Source organism: Canis lupus, chromosome 6 (genome assembly GCF_048164855.1).
Source record: "Canis lupus baileyi chromosome 6, mCanLup2.hap1, whole genome shotgun sequence".
In the NCBI taxonomy this organism is placed as follows: domain Eukaryota; kingdom Metazoa; phylum Chordata; class Mammalia; order Carnivora; family Canidae; genus Canis; species Canis lupus.
This window is the reverse complement of record NC_132843.1, coordinates 3,423,669-3,449,795: the sequence shown is the minus strand read 5'-3', so window position 1 is coordinate 3,449,795 and position 26,127 is coordinate 3,423,669. Positions and strand designations below refer to the sequence as shown.

The 26,127-nt window shown below is 37.6% G+C and overlaps 1 protein-coding gene across 11 annotated transcripts in view; it reads right to left on the bottom strand.

Annotated features, from left to right (window-relative positions):
• Positions 1–26,127, bottom strand: part of LOC140634911 (centrosomal protein of 76 kDa) — a 234,552-nt gene that overhangs the window by 94,506 nt on the left and 113,919 nt on the right. For all 11 annotated transcript variants that reach the window (XR_012032235.1, XM_072828642.1, XM_072828644.1 and 8 more), the window contains one exon: positions 5,794–5,919. Coding sequence is in view for 10 of the 11 variants with exons in the window: in XM_072828642.1 (XP_072684743.1) it covers positions 5,794–5,919 (126 nt within the window). In the remaining variant the exon portion in view is untranslated. The remainder of the gene's footprint in view (positions 1–5,793; positions 5,920–26,127) is intronic.

The window sequence follows — 26,127 nt, the reverse complement described above, 5'->3', positions numbered from 1 at the left end:
AGATCTTTAGAAAAAAATACCAAATTAACAGAGTACTTTAGTACTTGTGTGAATTTAGTACTCTTAAGGAAAAGTTAAAATGACCACCATACGTACATGAATGAGTGAAAATATTCTTAATTTCAAGAAAGCAGCATATACTGCAGAAGGAAAAAAATCCATTTGGACCATGTTAAGACTACTTCTAAAACCTCAGTGTTGACATGCAATTTAGGTAACATAAAATCTGTAATTAAATGGCATAGAACATTCATATGTTCTTAAGTGTCGGGAATTCCACATATTTTATAGCTTGCCTCATCAAGACTCACTATTAAATGAATTTTCATGTGAAATCTAAAGAGTATCAAGAGCATTCAAAACCTTAACTATGTCCCCATAACAGTTCTCATTTTTACTAGAAATGTTTCGGTCAAAATGTTTCTAATAGTCACAAAGTCAAAACTGACTTATTTCAACCAGACAAAAACCTCTGAAGTTCTGGCAAAACACAGATATAATGTATAAAATCATTTTAGTTCAACAAGTATTTCTGGACTATTTCCTACGTACATGTACTACATTAAAAGTCATACTATAAATATGATTTAAAACAGTCATTTATCTCAAGAAGCATCTAGTCCAGCTGTGGAGGAAAAAAAGCACAAAGACGTAAGCAAGTAACTACCACAGAGTATGAGAAGTGCAAGACTGAAGGATGAATAAGATCCAGAGGAACTAGAGGATATAAAACTCTGTTGGCCTGGAGGGAGGTCATGAACATTTTACAGAGGAGGCAGTATGTGAGTTTGGTTTACCTGGATAAAAATAGGAGGTCACTAAGCAGACAATGGGAGAAGAGAATTCTCAGAAAGAAGAGGATGTCCAAGGGCCACAAACCTACAATAGCATGACATACTCAGAAACAAGAAATAATTTTGACTAGGCAGTGTAAAATGCAAAGAAGATAGCTTTGAAAAGGATAATAAAAACATAAGTAGGGGAAATACCATGAAGGGCCCTTTGTGCAACAGAATGGAGTTTCAATTTTACTCTAGAGTTGATGGGGATCCTTATTAATCAGGAGAGCAATATGGTTCATTCGAGTTGCCAGGTGTGTCGTGGTCAGGTAGAATGAGCCAAACTGGTAGTTCCTGCAAGAATGCAAATAAGAGGCCAAAAAGGATGTTCTGCTTTCTTTGTTCCATTTTTTCGTCACAGAAGGATACCCCACATGTAGGCAGGTGGGGGAAATCCTCTCACTGCTGAGGAGTAGTAAACAAAATGTTCCTGCCATTTTATAGACCTAGGGCTGGTGGGAGGGAAAAGAGGTACAGAAACAGAAAGCTCTGACTCAAAGGGGAGGAAAGCATGTCAGTCAAGGTTTTGGTGAAAGCGCTTGGACTAGGGATGCAGATGTGTGGATGAGCATGGCTGGCCCAGTGGGAATGGGGAGTGTCCTTGCCATCCCCTGCAGAAAACCAGGGTGCAGAACCCTGGCTGTACCAAGTCAAATGCAGGAGGGCAGCTTCCAATGGTGAGGGTTGCCAGGTCAAGCCTGAAAGATCACATATAGGTATGAACCTGGGCTAGACTCCTCCTCAGGTCAGATCTGTGATCTCCAAGAATCATTCATGGACAATGTGAAAAACGAAATTAAGGAAGAGGATTCACAGTGATGAGGGGACTGGTGGGAGCTAGTATAACAATCTAGGTTCAACATGTGACCTGAACTGGTAAAGTGACTGAACCTAGTCAACACGGGAAAGGAAGGGCTGATAAACTGGGAGAAAAATGGGGGAGTCAAAAGACTGGAAGATGAGCTCAGATAGCAGTGAGGGATAGAGCTTGATGGGCAGAGGTTACAGCCAGGAAGTGAAGAATTGGGGCCCAGGATTTCTTTTTTTTTTTTTTTTTCTTTTTTTATTTTATAAATTTATTTTTTATTGGTGTTCAATTTGCCAACATATAGAATAACACCCGCATATTAAATTTAAAACACAGTTTTCGGCATAGGTATTAGTAAGTGTTCCAAGTGTCATATTGTGTCATTCAGTGAGGAATGCAGCTAATACAATTTCTTTTTTTTTTTTTCTTTTTTTTTTTTTTATTGGTGTTCAATTTACTAACATACAGAATAACCCCCAGTGCTAAGGTGGAATAATCACAGGTGGTCATGAGGCAGGTAAGCAAAGTAGTGAAATAGAGGAGAAGTCAAAGATACAGAGCTATAGCTTCTTTTTATCAAAGAACTCACACAAGATGGTGGCAGATGATAGTGGATTTAAGAATAATGAAGTGGTTAGCATGAGCTTTCTGTACAAGAAGAACAGTTGTTTGGAAGCAGAAGAGAGAGAGATTATTATCAACTCACTGCAGTGCAGAGATATGAAGATATGCCAGAGAGAGCAGTTTCCTACAAGAAGGAAGCAGCAGGAAGTACTATTGTCAGGGAAAAGAGCATTCTGAGAAGACCCTCAGGGCACTGAGGAGTCCTCTCTAAAAATAGAGCAGTTTTCAGAGAGAAGAGTGAAAAGTAAGGAAACAGAGGAGGATATGAGAAAACAGGACAGAATCAGTATCTACAAAGAGCTAAATCTGGGGTGGTGCCAAAGCATGACATGATGAGATGGGGCTGAAACCATCTCAGAGGCCCCAGCCTCAGTCAGAGCCTGGCTAGTCTCTGCGGGCACTGCCACACAGCTACCAGCCACTGTTGTTTTACTCTGCTTGTGAGATTTTTATTTAAATAAATAAATCGATAACATTTAAATTTCTTTCTTAGAATGTGTTTGACAAAGTTCTCATCAAAGGCAAAAAAAATTTTTTCAGCTCACTGAAGTAGAGTAGAAAAAAATACTTGTTAACACAATTCTTTAAGCTTAGGCACGATTCCTGAGAATGTGTGTGTTGGAAGGACTTCAATGGTGCATTTAATTTACTTTACTAACCCCACAGGACTACACTTATTCCCTAAAAATAATGCTTGTTTCTCTGGAGAAGGCAGTCTCAAGCTTAACAAGCAGGGGAAGACAATTACAAGCTTAAAAAGTAATCTTTTCTACTATTTACTAAACCTTAATTGAGGATGTACTTTCAGATGTTTACTCTGAAGCATTTAATCAGATCTTATATCCTCTGGTTCTGTCCAAGAGGGAAAGCTAGTCTATGATGTATTTATAATTATTCTTCAAATAACACATAGCTCATCCTTTTCCATTCTTTGAATATTTTCCCCTAGGTCTAACTCTATAAAAATCCTAAAAAAAATAAACAGCTTTTCATTGGCCTGTAACAAAAAGACAGACTAAAAAAAAAAAAAAAAAAAAGACAGACTATGAGCAGTATCCAGGTTGAGACAGAGAAGGAATGCTTAGAGCTGTTATTCATACATATAAAATGGATTTATTTAAGGTGATTTATTAAGGGTGATCTGGATGACACATCTGTCACTTATTACCAGAGCTAGTCTTATTAGGCTAGTATAGGTTAGTATTTTCCTTCTGCCCTTACATAACCCATTGTATCCCTCCTCAAACTCTGGGTCATCATAAATTTTAAACTGGTGCTTCAGATAAACTTTGTACTTTAGTCATAAAAGAAATGATATCCATCACCTATCATGTACAGAGTTCTTACTGTGTGCTAGATGCTGTGCTGCTTTATATAGATCTCATGAATCTTCAAAACCATCTGTGTAATATACAATATGGTGATTCAACTTGTAAATAAATTAGAGTGATTCTCTTTGGACTCTACACATAACATTTTAACTCACAGACACTGATGAATAATAGTGAAAGAAAATAGCTAAAATGAGATTCTCAACTATATGAATATAAATTCCAATCACCTCCACTAAGTATTTATCCAAATCCACATTAAACAGTTAAATTATCAAATGTGTAGCCTCCTTCCTGAGTCCCTATCCCTTCCCAAAAAAGGTACTACATCTCTTAAAATCGGGAAAGACTGGCAGAAAGACAGTGAAAAGCAAGTCATATGGGAAATTGATTGTACTAATTCAGTAGCATTTTATTTCTCATTTGTAAGGAAGCTTTACAAAAATCTTTGTTTTATAAAGTGGATTCACACACTTTAAACACAATGTTAAAAAATAGGAACAAATTTAATTTTAAACAAAACCCATAAATGAAAGAAGAGGAATAACAATTGAAACCAAAGAAATACAAAGGATAAGAGAATATGATTAAAAAATTATACACCAACAAATTGGACAATCTAGAAAAAATAAATTCCTAGGAACATATAACCTCCCAAAACTGAATTAGGAAGACATTGACAATTTGAACAAATTATTAGCAATTAAACTAAGTTATTAAAAAAAACTTCCAACAAATAAAAGCCCAGGACCAGATAGCTTCATAGGTAAATTCTACCAAACCTGTAAAGAGTTAATATCTGTTCTTCTCAAATTATTCCAAAACATAGAGGTAAAGCTTCCAAATTCATCCTATGAGGCCAGAATTACCCTGATACCAAAACCAGATAAAGACACCACAAAAAAAGAGAACTATAGATCAGTATCTCTGATGAACACAGATGTAAAAATCCTCAAAATACTAGTAAACATAATCCAACAATACAGTAAGAGACTAATTCACCACGATCAAGTGGGATTTATTCCTGGGAAGCAAAAGTGGTTCAATATTCACAAATCAATCAACATGATACATCACATCAACAACAAAAAAAATGATAAAAACCATAGGGTCATTTTAATAGATGCAGAAAAAGCATCTAACAAAGCACAAGATCCATTCATGATAAAAACTTTCAACAAAATAGGTTTAGAGGGAACATCTCAACACCATAAAACCCCCAATAGTCCAATTTAAAAATGGCCAAAAGACATGAATATACATTTCTCCAAAGACATCCAGATGGCCAACAGTCACATAAAAAGATAGTCATCATCACTCATCATCAGGAAAATGCAAATCAAACCCACAATAAGATATCCTCTAACACTTGTCAGAACGGCTAAAATCAAAAACAAAGAAACACGTGTTGGCAAGGATATGGAGAGAAAGGAACCCCTGTACAGTATTGGTGGGAATGCAAAATGGTGCAGCCACTGTGGAAGACAGTATGGAGGTTCCTAAAAAAATTAAAAATAGAATTACCATATGATCTAGTAATTCCACTACTGGGTATAACACAAAGAATATGAAAACACCAACTCAAAAAGATATATGTACCCCTATGTCTACTGGAGCACTGTACAATAGCCAAATTATGGAAGTAGCCCAAGTGTCCATCAGCAGATGAATGGATAAAGATGATGTGGTATAGATAGATCTACAAGGGAGTATTACTCAGCTATACAAAAGAATGGGATCTTGCCATTTGCAACAACATGGATGGATCTAGAGGGCATAATGTCAAACTAAATAAGTCAGAGAAAGACAAATATGATTTGATTTCATTCTTATATGGAATTTAAGAAATGAAAGACAAAAAAAAAATATACTCTTAACTACACAGAACAAACTGATGATTGCCAGAAGGGATGTGGGTGGGACAATTGGTGATAGAGGTGAAAGAGATTAACAGTACACTTAGGAGAGCACTAAATAATATACAGATTTCTTCAATCACTATATTGTATATATGTCAACTATACTGCAATTTAAAAAAATAGATTCAATTTTGCCTATTGATTCTTTCCTAAATAATTTTCAATGTTCACCATAAGGATGACAATAAATATTTTAAATATTATGATGGACAGTGTTGAAATTCAGGTTTATCTTTCACAATGCCAAGAAGTATGAAAGGAGTAGTACTCACCTCCTTTGCACTCTTAATCTTAGTCAGAAATGTATGCAGCTCCATTGTTTCTGCAAACAGTGCACGACATACTGCCTGATAATGATTTGGTGCCTCTGATTCAGTTGGAAGATGAGCAGCACATAACTACAGAAGTGGAAAATAAAATAATAATGCTCATTTATTATTTTGGGGTTTTGGTACCTTAAAAACAGACATACCTCATATATTCGTATTTTTATATCAGATAGCAAGGCAATTCCCATCATCCAAAACCCAATGCATCACAAAACTATCAGTAAAATCTAAACAATTATATAGAAAAAGTGCTCCAATTACAAACACTCAACAGCACAGATGAACTTAGTAGAATTCATCAGTTTCTATTTGAAAATGATAGGGTTGCAAGTAGAAAAGGAGCTTACCATTTACTGAGTATTAATCATAACACAGGTGTTTTAATAGCTATCATTTATTTTTTTACCATGTCAGGCACTGTATTTGACATGTCATATACACAGCATAGTAACACTCAGTCTTCAGTGTAACCCTGAATTATCTCCATTTTATAGCAAAGGAAAGTGAGGCTAAGAGGACTTATGGGGTCCACAGTCAGAAAGCTGCCATGAGGGAGAATTAAACACAGTCTTACAGGATTTTAAAGCCTAGGCTCAACGCAATATATGCTGAATTGTGTTAGGTGGTAAAAAGACTGCCAGAATGGCACGTGTCCCATTGGGAAGATGTTGCATCAGTAAATGGAAAGTGGAGCAAAGAGGGCAGGGGACAGAGTAACTCCACTGGTGGTAGCTCCAGTCCTAATGTCCTTTACTGTACATAGTCCATAATGCCCAAAACTACTGGTAGGTAGGAGATGCAATTCAGCATCATGCACAACAATTTAGGAAAAACAAACACCATTTAATTTATTCATTGGAAATACACCCTATCAAGAGTCTAATGTATGGGAATTAATTTACCTTTTTGTAAAGTAATAATTTATATAGTTATGTTTTAAGGTACTTCATTTGCTTTATGTTTTAAGGTACTTCATTTGCTTTAAAAAGCTGTTGAGTTCTCCCTTACTTCTTTACTATATTCGGTAAAATTGACATTAATACAATTACTGAAAATATACACTTTATTTTTTTTTTAAGATTTTATTTATTTGAGAGAGAATGAGAGAGAGCACAAGCATGGAGGAGGGGCAGAAGGAGAGGGAGAAGCAGACTCCCTGCTGAGCAGGAAGCCCCATGCGGGTGTCTAAAATCATGACCTGAGTTGAAGGCAGATGCTTAACCAACAGAGCCACCCAGGTGACCCCAAAATATATATTTTAATGATTTCTATCCATTGGAGAGTGAAAGATGTCTTTGTAGATTGTATTATCCTTCATAATGTGGCCTTTGTTTTCATTTGCAATTAATATCATATGCAATTTACTAGATTACTATCTTTAATAAAGCATATTCTTCTCAAGAAAAATATCTTGGGTTTCAGCAAGAAATTTTCTCTGAAGTACCCAAAACAAGGCTAAGAATTGATATATGAGAAAGCATAAAAAGCAAAAATTTCACAAGCTATATAATGGAATATTACTCAACCATAAAAAGAATGGAACCTTGCATTAGCAATGACATGAATGGAGCTACAGAGTATTATGCTAAGTAAAGTCGGTCAAAGAAAGATGCCATATGATTTCATTTATACATGGAATTTAACAAAACAAAAAGAGGAAAGGGGAAAAAAAAAAGAGAAGCAAACCAAGAAATAGACTTTTAACTATAGAGGATAAACTTAGGAGAGAGGGTGGGAGTAAGGGGTACACTTGTGGAAAGCAATGGGTGATGTATGGGAAGTACTGAATCACTATGTTGTACACCTGAAACTAACATATGTTAACTGGAATTAAAAAACTTAGTCTCACAGAGTAACGATGAACAGAGAGTATATTTTTGCTCAATTATTTTTGTACACAGAAGACAGCTTCCAATATATAATTATCATTTCCAAGATCATGAAAACAACTACTAAGAGTTTCATCTTTCTCTAATGATCCCGTAATTTTAAATTCTAATTACATGATGTATAATATGGCAAAATACTTTTTTACTGTAATTACTGGTAAATTCATTTTACACAAGGATTTATGTGCATGCAAACCTCTGTTTTACACAACAGTTTCACAAAACAAAACTTACACATTGAAGTGATTTCACGATCAAGAGGAAAACATAGGGATAAACTTTCTTGTTCATGGATTTGGTAATGATTTTTTAGATAGGACACTAAAGCATAACCAACAAGCACAAAATGGATAAATTAGACTTCACTGAAGTTAAACGTTTTTACACATCAAAGGATACTTTCAAGAAAGTTAAAAGGCCCACATAATGGGGGAAAATACTTGCAAATCAGATATTTGATAAAGGTCTTTATATATTCAGAATATATAAAGAACTTTCTAAAAGATTATTTATTTTAGAGGGGGAGGGGTAGAAGGGGGCTACTCAAGCAGACTCCCCACTGAGCACAGAGCCTGACACTGGGCACCATCTCACAACCTTGAGATCATGACCTGGACCAAAACCAAGACACCACTATAAAGAACTCTTAATTGCAGCAAAAAGACAACCCAATTTAAAAATTGAGGAGACAGAACATGAGAGACTCCTAACTCTGGGAAACGAACCAGGGGTGGTGGAAGGAGAGGTGGGCAGGGTTGGGGGTGACTGGGTGACAGGCACTGAGAGGGGCACTTGATGGGATGAGTACTGGGTGTTATTCTATATGTTGGCAAATTGAACACCAATAAAAAATAAATTTATAAAAAAATAAAAAGTAATAAAAAAATAAAAATTGACTTAAACAGACATATTTCCAGAGAAAATATACAACAGACCAAAAAGTACATAAAAAAGATGCTCAGCACCATTAGTCACTAGAGAAATGCAGGTCAAAACCACAATGAGATACCACTCAGACCCAGTAGGGTGGCTACAAGACCAAAAACCCAAAATGGAAAATAAATGTTTATGAGAATGTGGAGATAATGGAACCCTTGTGTGTTGCTGGTGGAAATGTAAAATGGTACAGCCACTATGAAAAACAGTTTGGTGGGACGCCTGGGTGGCTCAGCGGTGGAGCATCTGCCTTTGGCTCAGGGTGTGATCCTGGAGTCCTGGGATTGAGTACTGCATCGGGTTCCCTGCAGGGAGTCTGCTTCTCCCTCTGCCTGTGTCTCTCTGCTTCTCTCTGTGTCTCTCATGAATAAATAAATAAAATCTTTAAAAACAAAAACAAAAAACAGTTTGGTGATTTGTCAAAAAGTTACCATGTGATCCAGCAGTTCCATTCTTAGGTAGAATATAATTAACCTTGAACAACACAGGTTTGAACTGCTCAGGTACACTTACATGCAGATTTTTAAAATATAAATACAGTACTGCATTATATTTGCAAACGTATTTTCTCTTCCATAGGATTTTCCTAACTTTTTTTTTTTAAGGCAATCCTTTTTTTTTTTTAATTTTTTATTTATTTATGATAGTCACAGAGAGAGAGAGAGAGGCAGAGACATAGGCAGAGGGAGAAGCAGGCTCCATGCACCGGGAGCCCGACGTGGGACTCGATCCCGGGTCTCCAGGATCGCACCCTGGGCCAAAGGCAGGCGCCAAACCGCTGCGCCATCCAGGGATCCCTTAACATTTTTTATAGCTTACTTTATTGGAACAGTATATAATATATAAACTATGTATTGTGTTTATGTTAAAGCTTCTGGTCAATAGCCAGCACGCTTAGCAGTTAAGATTTTGAGGAATCAAAAGCTGTATGCGAATTTTCAGCTGTGCTGGGGGTCAGTGTCCCTAACCTCTGCACTATTCAAGGGTCAACTGTTGATCAAAAAGAATAGAAAGCCAGTGTTCAAACAAAAGCTTGTATACGGATGTTCATACCAGCAACTCTCCATAGCAGCCAAAGGTGGAAACAATTTAAATGTTCTGAACTGGTATGTGGAAAAACAAATGTGGTATATACATAGAATGAAATCTTATTCATTGATAAGAAGGAATAAAGTACTGACACACACTATAACATGGATGAACCTTAACAACATTATACTAATAAGTAAAAGCAGCCAGATACAAAAGGTCATATATTGTATGATTCCACTTATATGAAATTCCCAGACTACACAAATCCACAAAGTCAGAAAGCTGATTAGTGTTTGCCAGGAGCTGAAAGACAAGGGATATAAGTGATGACTATGGGGTTTCCATTGGAGGTGAGAGAAAAGCTATGGAATTAGATAGTGGTGATGGTTAACAATATTGTGAATACACTTAATGCACCTAAATTGGACACTTTAAAATAATTTAAATGATAAGTTGTATGTGTGTTTTACCACAATTTAAAATGTTTTAAAAGCTTAACAATGAAAAACAAAATTCCACAGTCTCCACTGAGACAGAGGGAGAAATAGTCCCATAGAGGAAAAATAAGTGGTTATTTCACTGTACATGAACTTTTTATTTTTGTTCTTTCTCCTAAATGCATCATTTAATTTAATCCTTACAAGAGTTCAATTTATAGATATGGAAGCAGATTTAGAACAGCTAAAATAATTTACCCAAATCACACAGCTAGGCAGCAGAATGGGAGTTGAATCCAAGCAGTCTACCTCTAGAAGCCAAGCTCTTATGAATGTATATCATATCACTCTTAACCTAGAATGAATGTGTATTACTTTTATATTAAAGAAAAACATGTTTTTAAAGTATATAAGCATACAGCATGGTATACAATAAAACTATCTTTTACAGTAACCAAAAAAGAGAACAATATGGGGGAAGGGGAACATAATTAGCAGGAGTAGGTTCTGTCCTATATCTATCAACATGAGGTTATATGACCTTACACAATCTGACTTTGCTAGGTTTCAGTTTATTTCAAGGGAGGACTTGGACTATGTTCTCTCTTAATCTACTGGTCTGTTCTATGACTAATTTTTTAAGTCCAGCTTTAAATCCCACCTAAGGGCTAATGACTCCCCAACTCCTACTCTAGGCCACTCCTGATATCTGTTTATCAATCAGAAAAAGAGCTATTTTACTTTTCTTCTTTTTAAAAATATTTTATTTTTTTATTTGAGAGAGAGAGTGAGCATACATGAGAGAGTGCACAAGTGGGGAGTGGGAGGATAGAGGGAAAGGGAGAAGCAGACTCCCCACTGAGCAGGGAGCCCAACTCAGGGTTTGGTCCAAGGGTTTTGAAATTATGACCTGAGCAGAAGGCAGACACTTAACTGAGCCAATCATGTGCCCTATTTTACCCTTATTCTTGAAAGATATTTTCCTAGGCAAAGAATGTTAGGTTCTATTTTAAAACTTTGAAGATATTATTCCATATGTCTTCCAGCTTCAACTGTTTCTATTGAGAAGTCATTGCAGCCTAATTTTTCCTCTAAGATTTTAGATTTTCTATTTGTGATTTTCAGTTTATAAAGAAATTAAATTATTTTCATATTATTTTACTTGCTCTTGATTTGTAAAGCTTCTTGAGTTAGTGGCATAGTGTTTTCCACAGTTTTGGAAAATACTAATATGTATTTACTATGTCCGTTATTACCTCAGTATGTATTAATTTTTAGTATTCAAATACTTCTTCTATCCTCCCTATTCCTTGCTCTCCCCCCCTCCCTTTTTTAAAGGATTTTATTTATTTATTTGACACACACACACACACACACACACACACACACACACACAATACAAGCAGGGTGAGTGGCAGAAGAGAGGGAGACTCCGCACTGAGCAGGGAGCCCCATGTAGGACTCTATCCCAGGACCCTGGGATCCTGACCTAAGCCAAAGGCAGACACTTAACTGAGCCACCCAGGAGCCCCTTCCCTGCTCTCCTTTTAGGACTTTAATTAAATGTAATGCCTTTGTATCTGACCCTCTATTCTGTACTGTGTCTCTTTTTTTCACTCTGCGTATTTTCTACTGGCAATATTTCATTTCATTCTTTCTCTTCAAAGGTCTATTAAAACCATTCACTAAACTTTTATTTCAGTTACTTTATTTGTTGATTCCAAATTTCCATTTGGTTCTATTTATATATTTTCCAGTTTTCTGCTTAAGGTTTCAAACCTGACTCTTGGAATCCTGAACAAATATTAAGTCAATCTGACAACTCCATTATCTGGATTCCCTGTATAGAATCATTAATACTGTTGCTAGAACCCATATAAATTTTCTTAAGTTTTCATTAAACACATAGGACCTTGTTATATATTTTCAACAAAACTTGAAAATACTTGCAAATCTTGTCTAGATAGATGTGATTAGAAAAAAAAACAACCTACAATACTTTCTAACACTTTGAAACATTTTAAGTTTGTCAAGGGACGCCTGGGTGGTTCAGCGGCTGAGCGTCTGCCTCTGGCTCAGGGCATGATCCTGGGGTCCGGGGATCAAGTCTCACATCGGGCTCCCTGCATGGAGCCTGCTTCTCCCTCTGCCTGTATGTCTCTGCCTCTCTCTCTCTCTCTCTCTCTCTCTTTCTCATGCATAAATAAAATCTTTAAAAAAATAATTTTTTTGTCAAATAAGTTAGTAGTATCTGTATTTTTGAATACACCAACTAGGAGAAAAAAATTCTTTTTTTTTTTTTTTTTAAAGTAGACTCCACACCCAGCAAGGAACTTGAACTCACAATCTGGAGATCAAGATCTGAGCTGAGCTCACTATTGCATGCTTAATTGACTGAGCCACCCAAGTGCCCTGAAAAAAATTTTTATTTGTATCATATCAAAGATGTATGCCAATAACTCAGAAATTCTATATATTATCCACTGACTTTTTTTTACCCTATTTAGTTATCAAAACACTATACAGAACATCAAGTTTTTCTTAAAACTTTGGCACAATTGAGAATAGAGTTTCTGTTTAAATTCTAAATTCCAAAGCATTTAGTAATCTATCACCCTTTGCTTAGAAACATGTAAATGCAAGGTTTGTAAGCTCTATCATCCCAGAAAAGAAAATGGCATAACCAAATGATATCTTCTGAGATCTTTAGAACTTATCACATTATAGTTCTTTGTTGATTATATTAGACTCCAGGATTTCCCCATATTTTATTGTCAACTGCTGAAATTCAAATGTTTTTAAAACTGTTCAGTGCACAAAGCTTAGCATTTTATTTGCAAAACCTAAGTAAAATATTATTTTAAACTATAACTAAAACATTTTGCCTAATGAATGTAATCATATATTTATCATAATAACTACACAAAGAAAATACTGCACAAAGAACATCTTCACTAAATTTACCATCATATAGTTAGGATAAGTTATTAAATTTTTGCCTAAATCAGTAAAAACAAATTAGTATGTTCCCAGCAAATTTCAAAACTTAAAGAATACAACATTCTGAAGTATAAAGTATTGAAGTTTCTTTCTCGGTAGTCTAATAGGACTGATGAATATTGGTCGCCTAACTAACCTACGTTCACAGGGATCTTAATTCAGTAATGACAAGCTCAAACAAACATTTTGCCTTCCCTTGTATATCCTCCATTAAACCTAGGTCATATACATACATAAATGAAAATAATAGATTTATCCTGTATCAGTTATTTGTGTTTTTTTAGATTGATTGATTGATTGATTGATTTATTTATTTATTTATTTATTTGAGAGAGAGAGAGAGAGAGAGAGAATTCGAGCAAGAGTGAGTGCAGGGAGGGACAGAGGGAGAGGGAGAAAGAAACTTTAGCAGACTCCTCTTTGAGCGTGGGGCCCAACTTGGTGCTCCATCTCAGAGCCTTGAGATCATGACCTGACCTGAAACCAAGAGTGGGTTGTTCACCAACTACACCACCCAGGGGCTCCTGTATCAGCTATTTGTAATACATGTACATTTTGAAAATGAAGAAAAACTCTGCACTGGGCTAATCTAGTTTGCTGTAATAAAATTAAATGCATAAAGCTTGTTTCTATTTGAAATCATTTTCTACAGTACTATTCTTAAACTTTTTCCAGGAGTTTTCAAAATTGTATACAAATTTTGACATTACAAGGCAAACCAAAAAACCTGCTAGCTTTTTATAAGCGGGCTTATTGCGTGTAAACTTATGCTTGTATTTGCAGAAACATGCATTTTGTTTTAAATTATGAATTAACACTGAAAGCATAGCTTATAATACTACTCACAGCCAATTCCATACTTAATTTACTAAAATTTTACAATCTTTTGTGTATTATATAAATGGTAAACAATAAAAGGAATGGAATTTCTAAAGCTAAATGGTTCACCATGAATCACACACACCACCACTAATACACTACTTCAAATTACCAGTTTCGTTCATTCATTATCCATATACCAGTATATGCAGAACATCATGGTCTCTTTCATTTATTAAAGCAGAAGTTTTCCATATTGCTAAATAACTCACAGAATTATAACTTTAGAAAATATATAATAGTCTATCTAGATGATGCATCATTTCTTTGCCATTTATTTCATTTTAGAATAGTATAAATAATGGTGCAAAACATATCTTCAGTGTATCCATGTAACATTTTCTTCTTTTAAAAACTATCTCTTTGAATAGATTCTTGACTATGGAGAACAAACTGATGGTTACCAAAGAGGTGGGTGGGGAGATGGGTGAAAATAGGTGATGGAGATAAGGAGCGGACTTGTGATGAACAGCAGGTGTTGTATGGAAATGTTGAATCACTGTATTGTACACCTGAAACTAATATTACACTGTATGTTAAGTAAATGGAATTTAAATTAAAAACTTTAAAATAATCTTTTGGTACAGAGAACAGATAGGCAGTTGGCAGAGATAGGGGTGGGAGGAGGAGCCTGGGAAATATGGGTGAAGGAGGTCAAAAAGCACAAACTTACCATTATAAAATAACTAAGTCCTAAGGATGTAACACACAGCATAGTGATCACAGTTAGAATACAGTATTGTATATATGGAAGTTGCTGAGAGAGTAAATTTTAAAATTATCATATGAAAAAATATGTGTAACTATGTGTGGATGTATGGATGGATATTAACTAGACGTATCACAAAAACCATTGCACAATATATACATAAATCATTAAGCAGTATACCTAAAACTAACATAATATGTCAATTATATCTCAATTTAAAATTTCTTCTTCTTTTAACTGGCTGCTTGGAGATTAATTTCCACTTGGTGCAAGGCACACAGTTATAAGGTGCTAGGAAAAGCTTATGGCTTGGGTAGTGAAGAGTGGGGTTCTCTCAACTTCCTCTTTGGTGTTTTGCTCTTTTGATATAAAAAAGTCAAACTGCTTCTGCTTGCTGCAGCCTACCTAGTCTACAGGGAGGGAAGGGGAGGGGTTCTGATGAACCTAGTACCTTCTGAAGCCTGGCAGTAGCCACTGAGGATTGGAGCCCAGGGTTGGCTTTGCCAGGCTGGCCACCAGGCTGCTTCCTCATGGCTTCCAGAACTCAGTCACAGGTCATTGTCCTGCTGGAGGCCTGGGAAGCTTCTGAGGGTTCTGGGGAACCCAACACTGTAGCCATGAATGAGAGTGTGGACTTCTTGATAAAGAAGTTTGTCCACCAGGGAATGCTTGGCCTTGGGGAGTTCTGGGTAGTGAGGGATGCCTTCCACAGGATACTCTGTACTTCTGCTGGAGCTGTTACTGGGTTGGATGTGGAACCCCAACTGTGCTGGTAAGTCATGGGTGGCCATGAGTGAGAGGTGCTGGAGGGGATGGCTGCCATGCTGTTACTTGTGGACTGGTGGAAACCTTGGTGGCTACCCCTCCAGGGCCCTGGCACGTGATCACAGGTGGCAGGGATGGGGACACTAGGCCACAGAGCCCATGTGCATAGAACACTGAATGCCGCTCCATGACCCAAATGTGTGAAGGGTGCATATGCGTAGATGTGTTTGCTTGTATCGGGGCACTGCACTACCAAAAACTTACCTCTCTGAAATATTTCTAACATTAGTATTACTATCATCAATGATTATTCTGGATATTTTTACATATTTTAATTTTTTTAAAAGATTTTTTATTTATTTATTCATAGACACACAGAGAGAGAATGAGAGTCAGAGACACAGGCAGAGGTAGAAGCAGGCTCCAATGCAGAGAGCCTGACATGGGACTAGATCCAGGGTCTCCAGGATCACGCCCTGGGCTGCAGGCAGCACTAAACCGCTGCGCCACCATATGGGCTGCCCCATATTTTAATTTTTTATACGAAAAAACTTCAAAACAAAACTAGGTCAACAGTATATGAATCAGCATATACCCATCCCCTAACTTTAATGATCCATTCATGGCCAATCTTAATCTACCTTCCTCACCTGCTCAGCCCTACCCTCCAGGATAGCAAATCCCAAATATCTGTGTCTCATACATTCTTTGAAAAATAACTATAATAGTACCATCATATTAAAAATATGAGTAATTTCTGGGGTGCTTAGTTGGCTTAGTCAGGGGAACATGCAACTCTTGATCCCGGGGTTATAAGTTCCAGCCCCACCTTCGGTGTAGAGATTACTTAAAAATAAATTTTTAAAAGAGATTTATTTACTTATTTTAATGCGGGAGGGGCAGAGGGAGAGAGAAACCCAAGCATACTCCACACTTAGCAACAGGGCTCCATCTCACAACCCTGAGATCAGACCTGAGCCAAAACCAAGAATCCAACACTTAACTGAATACTCCACCCAGGTGCCCCAAAATCTTATAAAAATATATAAATAATTTCTAATATCATCAAGTATAACATAAGAGGTCGAACTTTCTTGATTACCTCAAATATGTACACACATTTTTACAATTTATTTCTCTTAATTGGAATCTATTTGGGTCCACTTACTGCAACTGGATGCTATGTGTCAAGTTTCTTTTAATCTAAGTTTTTCCTTTCTCTCTTTCCATATATCTTGAGTTTATTTACTATAGAAATTACATGATTTGTCCTACAGAGTTTCCCACAATCTGAATTTCACTGATTGCATCCATATGGCGTTATTTAAAATGCTTCTACGTCCTCTGGATTTCCCGTAAACTCTACTTGGATCTAGAGGCTTGATTAGAGAAGATTGTTGTTTTGTTTTTTTTTTTTTTGTCTGCTGATTTGGCAAGAACACTTCCTAAGTGGTGTTGCAAACTTCCATCAGCAGTACATAGTCTGCTGGTCTCTACTGATTCCACAATCATTACTGCTATTCTTTCTCTGGAATTAGAAATCACCATTTTGCAACTCCTATCATTCTATTTTCACATATTAGCTGGAATACTTTTATAAAAAGAAACTTTACAAAACTAAGGTGCTGGTTTGTATGGAAAAGATAGGATGAATATGCTTTCCATTTATTTGCCAATTCTTGAAATAAGTTGGTTCCCTAACAAGCCTCTAAAGGTGCCCAATAAGGGTCTTACTATCAAGTATGTGTTCACAGAAATCAGAATATTTGACGTGTTTTAATCCATCACAGCTGTTATTCTTCCTGATGATCAAATTCTTCCATCTTTGACAAATGGGAACCTCTTCGTGTTGGCTTCTGAGTCCTTTTTATACAATCTAGTAACCACGGATAGTCTGTTTTCTGGTATGACAAGTCGTTTCGGGCTGTTTCAGACCTTGCCTTCGCAGATCCGGAATTAGCCATTTCTCTAAGGAATCCTGGGATTCTTTTAGTGGGGAGTGAGCCTTAGAGAACATAACCTGGTGGGAGCTGGGCTCATTGCTACTATATGGTTATTGCTCTGGAGGTCTTTCTATGTGGTTATGTCTCCAACAGGATAATAGCTATGTTCAATTTGCCTTGCATTCAGGGGGAATTTTATATATATAAATATATTTTTTTAATTTTATAATTGTGTGAAACATTTATATAATTTGTAATTAAATCTACATTATCAAGCAAAGTCATAAATGCTTAGCTTTAATCCCTGTCCCAGTTTTTGCTCTGTTCCTTTTCTCTATCTATAGCTAACTTCTTAAGTTTGGTTTATCTTTCCTCTTTTTAAAAAAATATAAACAACTGCCATTAAACATATTCTTATCCGTATCTTTTCTTAAACAAATGCAAGCATACTATACATGCTTTTACAGACCTTCTCTTTTCACAAAAATATATCCCAGAGAGATCTTTCCTCAATACTTTTGGATACCTATATCCCTTCAGATACTCCACTAATTGGCTATACCACAGTTAATTCAACTATTCCTCTATTAACGAACATTTAGGATGTTCTTAGCCTTTTGTTATTATACATTTTTAACAGTTTCAGGCTTTTTAATATATTGCCAAATTATTTTATATAAGGACTATGAACATTTACAGTGCAGCTCTCAATTAAGTAAAAAAAATTTACCATTATTTCAGTTATCAAGAAATGAATTTTTCCCGTTCTTTTTAAAATTTAAATTCAATTTGCCAACAGAACACCCAGTGCTCATCCGATCAAATGCCCTCCTTAGTGCTCTTCAACCAGTAACCTCATCCCCCCACACTCCTCCCATTCTTCAACCCTTTGTTTGTTTCCCAGAGTTAGGAGTCGTTTGTCTTCCTCTCTAATTTGTCCCCACTCAGTTTCCCTCCTTTCCCTTATAGTCTCTCTCACTATTTCTTATATTCTGCATATGAGTAAAACCTTATGATGATTCTCCTTCTCCAAATGACTTATTTCATTCAGCATAATTCCTTCCAGTTCCATCCACGTCGAAGCAAATAATAGGTATTTGTCCTTTCTGAAGGCTAATATTCCATTGTATATGGAGACCACATCTTTATCCATTCATCTGTCGAAGGACATCAAGGCTACTTCCACGGTTTGGCTATTGTGGACATTGCTGCTGTGAACATTGGGGAGCAGGTATCCCAGCATTTCATTACATCTGTATCTATGGAATAAATACCCAGTAGTGCAATTGCTGGGTCACAGGGCAGTTCTAGTTTTAACTCTTTGAGGAACCTCCACACTGTTTTCCAGAGTGGCTGCACCAGTTCACATTCCCACCAACAGTGCAAGAGGGTTTCCCTTTCTCCATATCCTCTCCAACATTTGTTGTTTCCTGTCTTGTTCATTTTCGCCATTCTCACTGGTGTGAGTGGTATCTCATCGTGGTTTTGATTTGTATTTCCCTGATGCCAAGAGATGTGGAGCATTTTCTCATGTTCTTGTTGGCCATGTGTAGATCTTCTTTGGAGAAATGTCTGTTTATATCTTCTGCCCATTTCATGACTGGATTGTTTGTTTCTTAAGTGTTGAGTTTGATAAGTTCTTTATAGGTCTTGGATACCAACCCTGTATCTGATAGGTCATTTGTGAATATCTTCTCCCAATCTGTAGGTTGTCTTTTAGTTTTCTTGTTTCTTTTGCTGTGCAGAAGATTTGTATCTTGATTAAGTCCCAATAGTTGATTTTTGCTTTTGTTTCCTTTGCCTTCATAGATGTGTCTTGCAAGAAGCTGCTGTAGCCATGTTCAAAAAGGTTGTTGTCTGTGTTCTCCAATAGGATTTTGATGGAATCTTGTCTCAGATTTAGATATTTCATCCATTTTGAGTTTATTTTTGTGTCTGGTGTAAGAGAATGGTCCAGTTTCATTCTTCTGCACATGACTGTCCAATTTTCCCAGCACCATTTATTGAAAAGAGACTGTCCTTTTTCCAGTGGATAGTTTTCCTGCTTTGTCAAAGATAAGTTGACCACAGAATTGAGGGTCCAATTCTGGGTTCTCTATTCTGTTTCACTGATCTATGTGTCAGTACCACACTGTTTTGATGATCATAGCTTTGTAGTACAGATTGAAGTCAGGCATTATGATGTCCCCAGATCTGTTTTTCTTTTTAAAGATTTTATTTATTTATTCATGAGAGACACGGAGAAAGAGGCAGAGACATACAGGGAGGGAGAGGCAGGCTCCTAGCAGGGAGCCCGATGTGGGACTCGATCCCAGGATCGGGATCATGCCCTGAGCCGAAGGCAGATGCTCAACCATTGAGCCACCAGGCATCCCTGGTTTTCTTTTCTTTCTTTTTTTTTCTTTTTTTTTTTTGGTGGCAGCGGTGGGATGCGATGGTTTTCTTTTTCAACATTCCTATCACTTTTGGGATCTTTTCTGGTTCCATACAAATCTTAAGATGATTTGTTCCAACTCTATGAAGAAAGTCCATGGTATTTTGACAGGGATTGCACTGAATGTGTAAGTTGCCCTGGGTAGCATAGACATTTTCAGTATATTTGTTCTTCCAATCCATGAGCATGGAATATTTTTCCATCTCTTGTGTCTTCCTCATTTCTTTCAGAAGTGTTCTGTAGCTTTTAGGGCATAGATCCTTTATCTCTTTGGTTAGGTTTATTCCTAGGTACCTTATGCTTTTGGGTGCAATTATAAATGGGATTCATTCCTTAATTTCTCTTTCTTCAGCCTCATTGTCAGTGTATAGAAATGCCACTGATTTCTGGGCACTGATTTTGTACCCTGCCACATTGCTGAATTGCTGTATGAGTTCTAGCAATCTTGGGGTGGAGTCTTTTGGGTTTTCTAGGTACAGTATCATGTCATCTGCAAAGAAGGAGAGTTTGACTTCTTTGCCAATTTGAATGTCTTTTATTTCTTTTTGTTGCCTGATTGCTGAGGCTAGGATTCTAGGACTATGTTGAATAGTAGTGGTGAGAGTGGACATCCCTGTCGTGTTCCTGATCTTAGGGGAAAGGCTCCCAGTGCTTCCCCATTGAGAATATTTGCTGTGAGCTTTTCATAGATGGCTTTTAAGATGCTGAGGAATGTTCCCTCTATCCCTACACTCTGAAGAGTTCTGATCAGGAATGGATGCTGTATTTTGTCAGATGCTTTTTCTGCATCTATTGAGAGGATCATATGGTTGTTGTTTTTTCTCTTGCTGATATGATCAATCACATTGATTGTTTTACGAGTGTTGAACCAGCCTTGTGTCCCGGGGATAAATCCCACTTGGTCATGGTGAATAATCTTCTTAATGTACTGTTGGATCCTATTGGCTAGTATCATGGTGAGAATTTTTGGATCTGTGTTCATCAGGGATATTAGTCTATAGTTCTCCTTTTGGTGGAGTCTTTGTCTGATTTTGAAATCAAGGTAATGCTGGTCACAAAGAACAAGTTTGGAAGTATTCCGTCTCTTTCTATCCTTTGAAACAGCTTTAGTAAAATAGCTATTATTTCTTCTTCAAACATTTGATTGAATTCCCCTGGGAAGCCATCTATTCCCTGGACTTTCGTGTCTTGGGAGGTTTTTAATGACTGCTTTAATTTCCTTGCTGGTTACTGGCCTGTTCAGGTTTTCTACTTCTTCCTGTTCCAGTTTTGGTAATTTGTAGGTTTCCAGAAATGCATCCATTTCTTCCAGATTGCCTAATTTGTTGGCATAAAGCTGCTCATAAAACGGTTTTAAAACCGTTTGTATTGGGCAGCCCTGGTGGCTCAGTGGTTTAGCGCCACCTTTAGGCCTGGGTTGTGATCCTGGAGACTGGGGATCGAGTCCCACGTCAGGCTCCCGTGTGGAGCCTGCTTCTCTCTCCCTCTGCCTGTGTCTCTGCCTCTCTCTCTCTCTTTCTGTATCTGTCATGACTAAGTAAATAAAATCCTTTTTTTTTTAATCATTTGTATTTCCTTGGTATTGGCTGTGATCTCTCCTCTTTCATTTGTGATTTTTTTTAATTTGAGTCTTTTCTCTTCTTTTTAATAAGACTGGAGCTAGGGGTTTATCTATCTTATTCTTTCAAAGCACCAGCTCCTGGTCTCATTGATCTGTTCTATAGTTCTTCTGGTCTCTATTTCATGGACTTCTGCTCGAATCTTTATGATCTCTCTTCTGCTTGGTTTAGGCTTTATTTGCTGTTCTTTCTCCGTTCCTTTAGGTGCAAGGTTAGGTTGTATATTTGCGTTTTTTCCAATTTTTTGAAGGAGGCTTGTATTGTGATGTATTTCCCTCGTAGGACCGCTTCTGCTGTATCCCAAAGATTTTGAACAGTTGTATTTTCATTAGTCTCCATGAATTGTTTTCATTCTTCTCTAATTTCCTGGCTGACCCATTCATCTTTTAGTAGGATGCTCTTTAGCCTCCAAGTGTTTGAGTTTCTTCCAAATTTCTTGTGAGTGAGTTCTAGTTTCAAAGCATTGTGGTCTGAAAATATGCAGGGGACAATCCTAAATTTTGGTATCAGTTGAGAACTGATTTGTGACCCAGTATGTGGTCTATTCTGGAGAAAGTTCCATGTGTACTTGAGAAGAATGTGTATTCAGGTGCGTTCGGATGGAATGTTCTGTATACATCTGTGAAATCCACCTGGTCCAGTGTATTATTCTAGGCCGTTGTTTTTTTGGTGATGCTCTGCTTAGAAGATCTTTTGCTGAAAGTGCCATAATAGAAGTCTCCGACTATTAATGTATTATTATCTATGTATCTCTCTATTTTGGCTATTAATTGATATATTTGGCTGCTCCCCTCATTAGGGACATAAATATTCATGATTGTTAAGTCTTCTGGTTGGATAGACCCTTTAAGTATGATATAGTGTCCCTCTTCATCTCTTACTATACAGTCTTTGGTATAAAATCTAATTTATCTGATATGAGGATTGATACTCCAGCTTTCCTTTGAGGACCATTTGAATGGTAAATGGTTCTCCACCCTTTCTTTTTCAGGCTGGAGGTGTCCTTAGATCTCAAATGGGTCTCTTGTAGACAGCAAATGGGTCTCTTGTAGACAGCAAATGGATAGGTCTTCCTTTTTTATCCAGTCCAAGACCCTGCATCTTTTGATGGGATCATTTAGCCCATTCACATTCAGAGTAACTATTGAAAGGTATGAATTCAGTGTGTCGTAATACCTATTCAGTCCCTGTTTTTGTGGATTGTTTCTTTGGGCTTCCTCTTTCTTTTACAGGGTTCCCCTTAATATATCTTGCAGAGCTGGTTTGGTGGTCACATATTCTTTCCGTTTCTGCCTGTCCTGGAAGCTCTTTATCTCTCCTTCTATTCTGAATGACAGCCTTGCTGGATAAAGTATTCTTGGCAGCATGTTCTTCTCATTTAGTACCCTGAATAGATCATGCCAGCCCTTTCTGGCCTGCCAGGTCTCTGTGGAGAGATCTGCTGTTAATCTGATATTTCTCCCCATTAAGAATCTCTTGTCTCAAGCTGCTTTTAGAGTTTTCTCTTTAAAATTTGCAAGCTTTACAATTATATGTTGGGCTGTTGATAGTTTTTTGTTGATTTTGGGTGGGTCCTCTCTTTCAGATCGGAATGCCTGTTTCCTTCCCAGATTAGGGAAATTCTCAGCTATGATTTGTTCAAATATACTTTGTGGTCCTCTCTCTCTCTACCTCTTCTAGAATCCCAATAAGACAAATATTATTCCTTCTCAAGCTATCATTTATTTCCTGAAGCCTTTCCTTGTGGGTTGTTTTTCTCATTTCCTCAGCTTCCCTCCTTTCCATCAACTTGCCTTCTATGTCACTCACTCTCCTCCACCTCATTAACCCTAGGAGTTAGGGCATCCAGTTTAGACTACATCTCAGTTCAAGTATTTTTAATTTTGGCCTGGTTAGATCTCAGTTCTGCAGTAACAGAATCTATGGAGTCCTTTATGCTTTTTTCAGAGCCACCAGTAATTTTATAATTGTCCTCCTGAGAATTGTATCTCTGACATGCTACTTAAATCCATTTCTAGCAGGTCTGTGGCAGAGAGTATTACTTCTGGTTCCTTCTTTTGTGGTGGATTCTTCCTTCTAGTCATTTTGTCCAGTGCAGAATGGTCTTCCTTTGTTCTTCCAGCTGATTTTCTGGGGGAGGAGCCTGCTGCGCTGATTCTCAGATGTCTGTGCCTGGACAGAGATGCTCTGCCCCTTGCTGGGTGGCCTGTCTCAGTGTGAGCTATTTGTCCTGTGAGGCCTTTATTCCCTAGAAGCCACACCTCTCCCAGGTGAAAGGGGAAAAGAAAACCATTAAAACAGTTGTGGCCAAATCTCCAGCCCCGGAGCTCCACGTGTACTGAACTGCAGTCTCTCAGTGCACACTGGCCTAGATCCTCCTGGGGGCAGGCGTGGAGGCCCTGATCTGCACAAATTAAAGGTCACCCAGTGGCAGGAGAGTTCTCGCTGTCCTGTGTCCTCCCAGCGTCTACCTCTTCTGAAGGGAACTGAGCATAGCTGGCTTTGTCCGCTGGGGTTGCCCTCCAATCAAGGGCCCTGTGCTGCTAGACCCGCACTTCTGGGGTTGCCTACCCCGGAGGGAACGGAGGATGGCACATCTCCATCCATTACCCTGGCGTTTACCAGGGTAAAGAGAGCTCAGGTGCCAGCCCATGCACCTGGCCAGCTTCTCCAAAAAAAGTAACTTCTTGCTTGCAAAAGAGTTGCATATGGTACTGCTTTACATGTATTCCCCAATTATTAGGGGGACTGGATTATATAAGAACACCAGAATCCACCAGGCTGAATTTGGTGCCTTTCTCTGTGCTCCCTTAGCATCTCATGTACATGTTTTGGACCACCACTTTGGTAGGTCCCGAATGTTCACAAGAGTGCTATATCTACAAGGACATCCTCCACATCACAGACATTGCAAATTTCTACTTACAACAATTTTCTTACAGATGGATGTGAAGTACCTTCAAGAAGGAATGCCTATTGCTAATTTGCACAAACATAGTGCATGGGCTAGTATGTTCCTACACACCTAGTCTTTAATACCTCATAGGGGTGCACTTAATCCTAGTTATTCTCAGCAACATACTGCTGACAGAGCACTCAGCACAAAGAAGGCACACTAAATGCTTACTGAATACTTCAAAAGGTAAATAAGCATATAAATAAACTGAGAATTTTACATTCAGTTCAAATGAAGAACTCCATGTACTATTCTCATATTAATTTCAGTCATTTCTCAGGTACTTTTTCTAGATTCTATACCACTTTTTTTAACTTGCCCTTTCTATCCACCGTTTCAAGTCTTATTCTCCCATTATCCCTAATCCTGCTTCTTTGATCTTCCATTCCTGCACACTTCACACTCCATCATCACCACTTTTCCCTTCACATCTACCAATCTCTCTCTTTTTTTAAAGATTTTATTTATTCATGAGAGACAGAGAGAGAGGCAGAGAAGCACACTCCATGCAGGGAGCTGGATGTGGGACTCGATCCCGGGACTTCAGGACCACGCCCCGGGCCGAAGGCAGACGCTCAACTGCTGAGCCACCTAGGGATCCCCAATCTCTTCTTTCTGACTCATGTTAATTGAATGTTTTCCAGAATGTATTTACAGATAAGAAAGTAATTTTTTTAAAAAAATATTTATTAATTAAGAGAAAGAGAGCAAGAGCATGCACACGGGGGGTAGGGGCAGAGGGAGAGAGAATCTTCAGCAGATTTTCCACTGAGTACACTGAGCCCAATGCAGGAAGGTAGGGGGCTCAATCTCATGATCTGAGATTGTGATCTGAGCTGAAATCAAGAGTTGGACACTTAACCAACTGAGCCACCCAAGAGCACCAAGAACATACGTTTTATTTTATTTTTAAGTTTTATTTATTTGTGAGAGACAGAGAGACAGAGACACAGAGAGAGAGAGAGAGAGGGGCAGAGACACAGGCAGAGGGAGAAGCAGGCTCCATGCCGGGAGCCCAACGTGGGACTCGATCGCAGGTCTCCAGGATCACACCCTGGACTGAAGGTGGCGTTAAACCGCTGAGCCACCCAGGCTGCCCGAACATAAGTTTTAAAAATGAACTTTCCTTAATGCTTCTTGACATTATTAAACACTTGGTTATCTATGTTTCTCAAGAAATTCTTAAATTGAAAGGAAAATGTTTTAGAGGTATTATAGTCTTAATTTAAGAGAAGAACATGTTCTATCTCTGACATAAATTTGTGACTGCAATTCATTCTGATTTATATGCAGGGGCAAAAAGCCCTGAAATGAGTCATAAAACATATGTGTTTATGCTTTATTTGTTTATATTCGGTTTTTCTCCATTACAATTAAGAGCCATAAAGGTAGGGATCATTTGCATGTTGTTTGCTGCTATGTCCCTAATGCCCAGAAAAATGCCTGGCATATGGTAAGTGCTATTAAATTTTTATTCATGGCAAGGACTATACTAGATATTTGATATTGATTATATTATCTAATTTTACAAGAAAAAAATTCTATCAGGCAGATATTATTCTCACTTTATAAAAGGGTAAGGATCATAGGATTAAATAACCCAGGACAACAACAGCTGGTATGAAGAAAATGGCATAATCAGGCCTACCAGAATGTAAGCCTCTGAATTTAACCACCA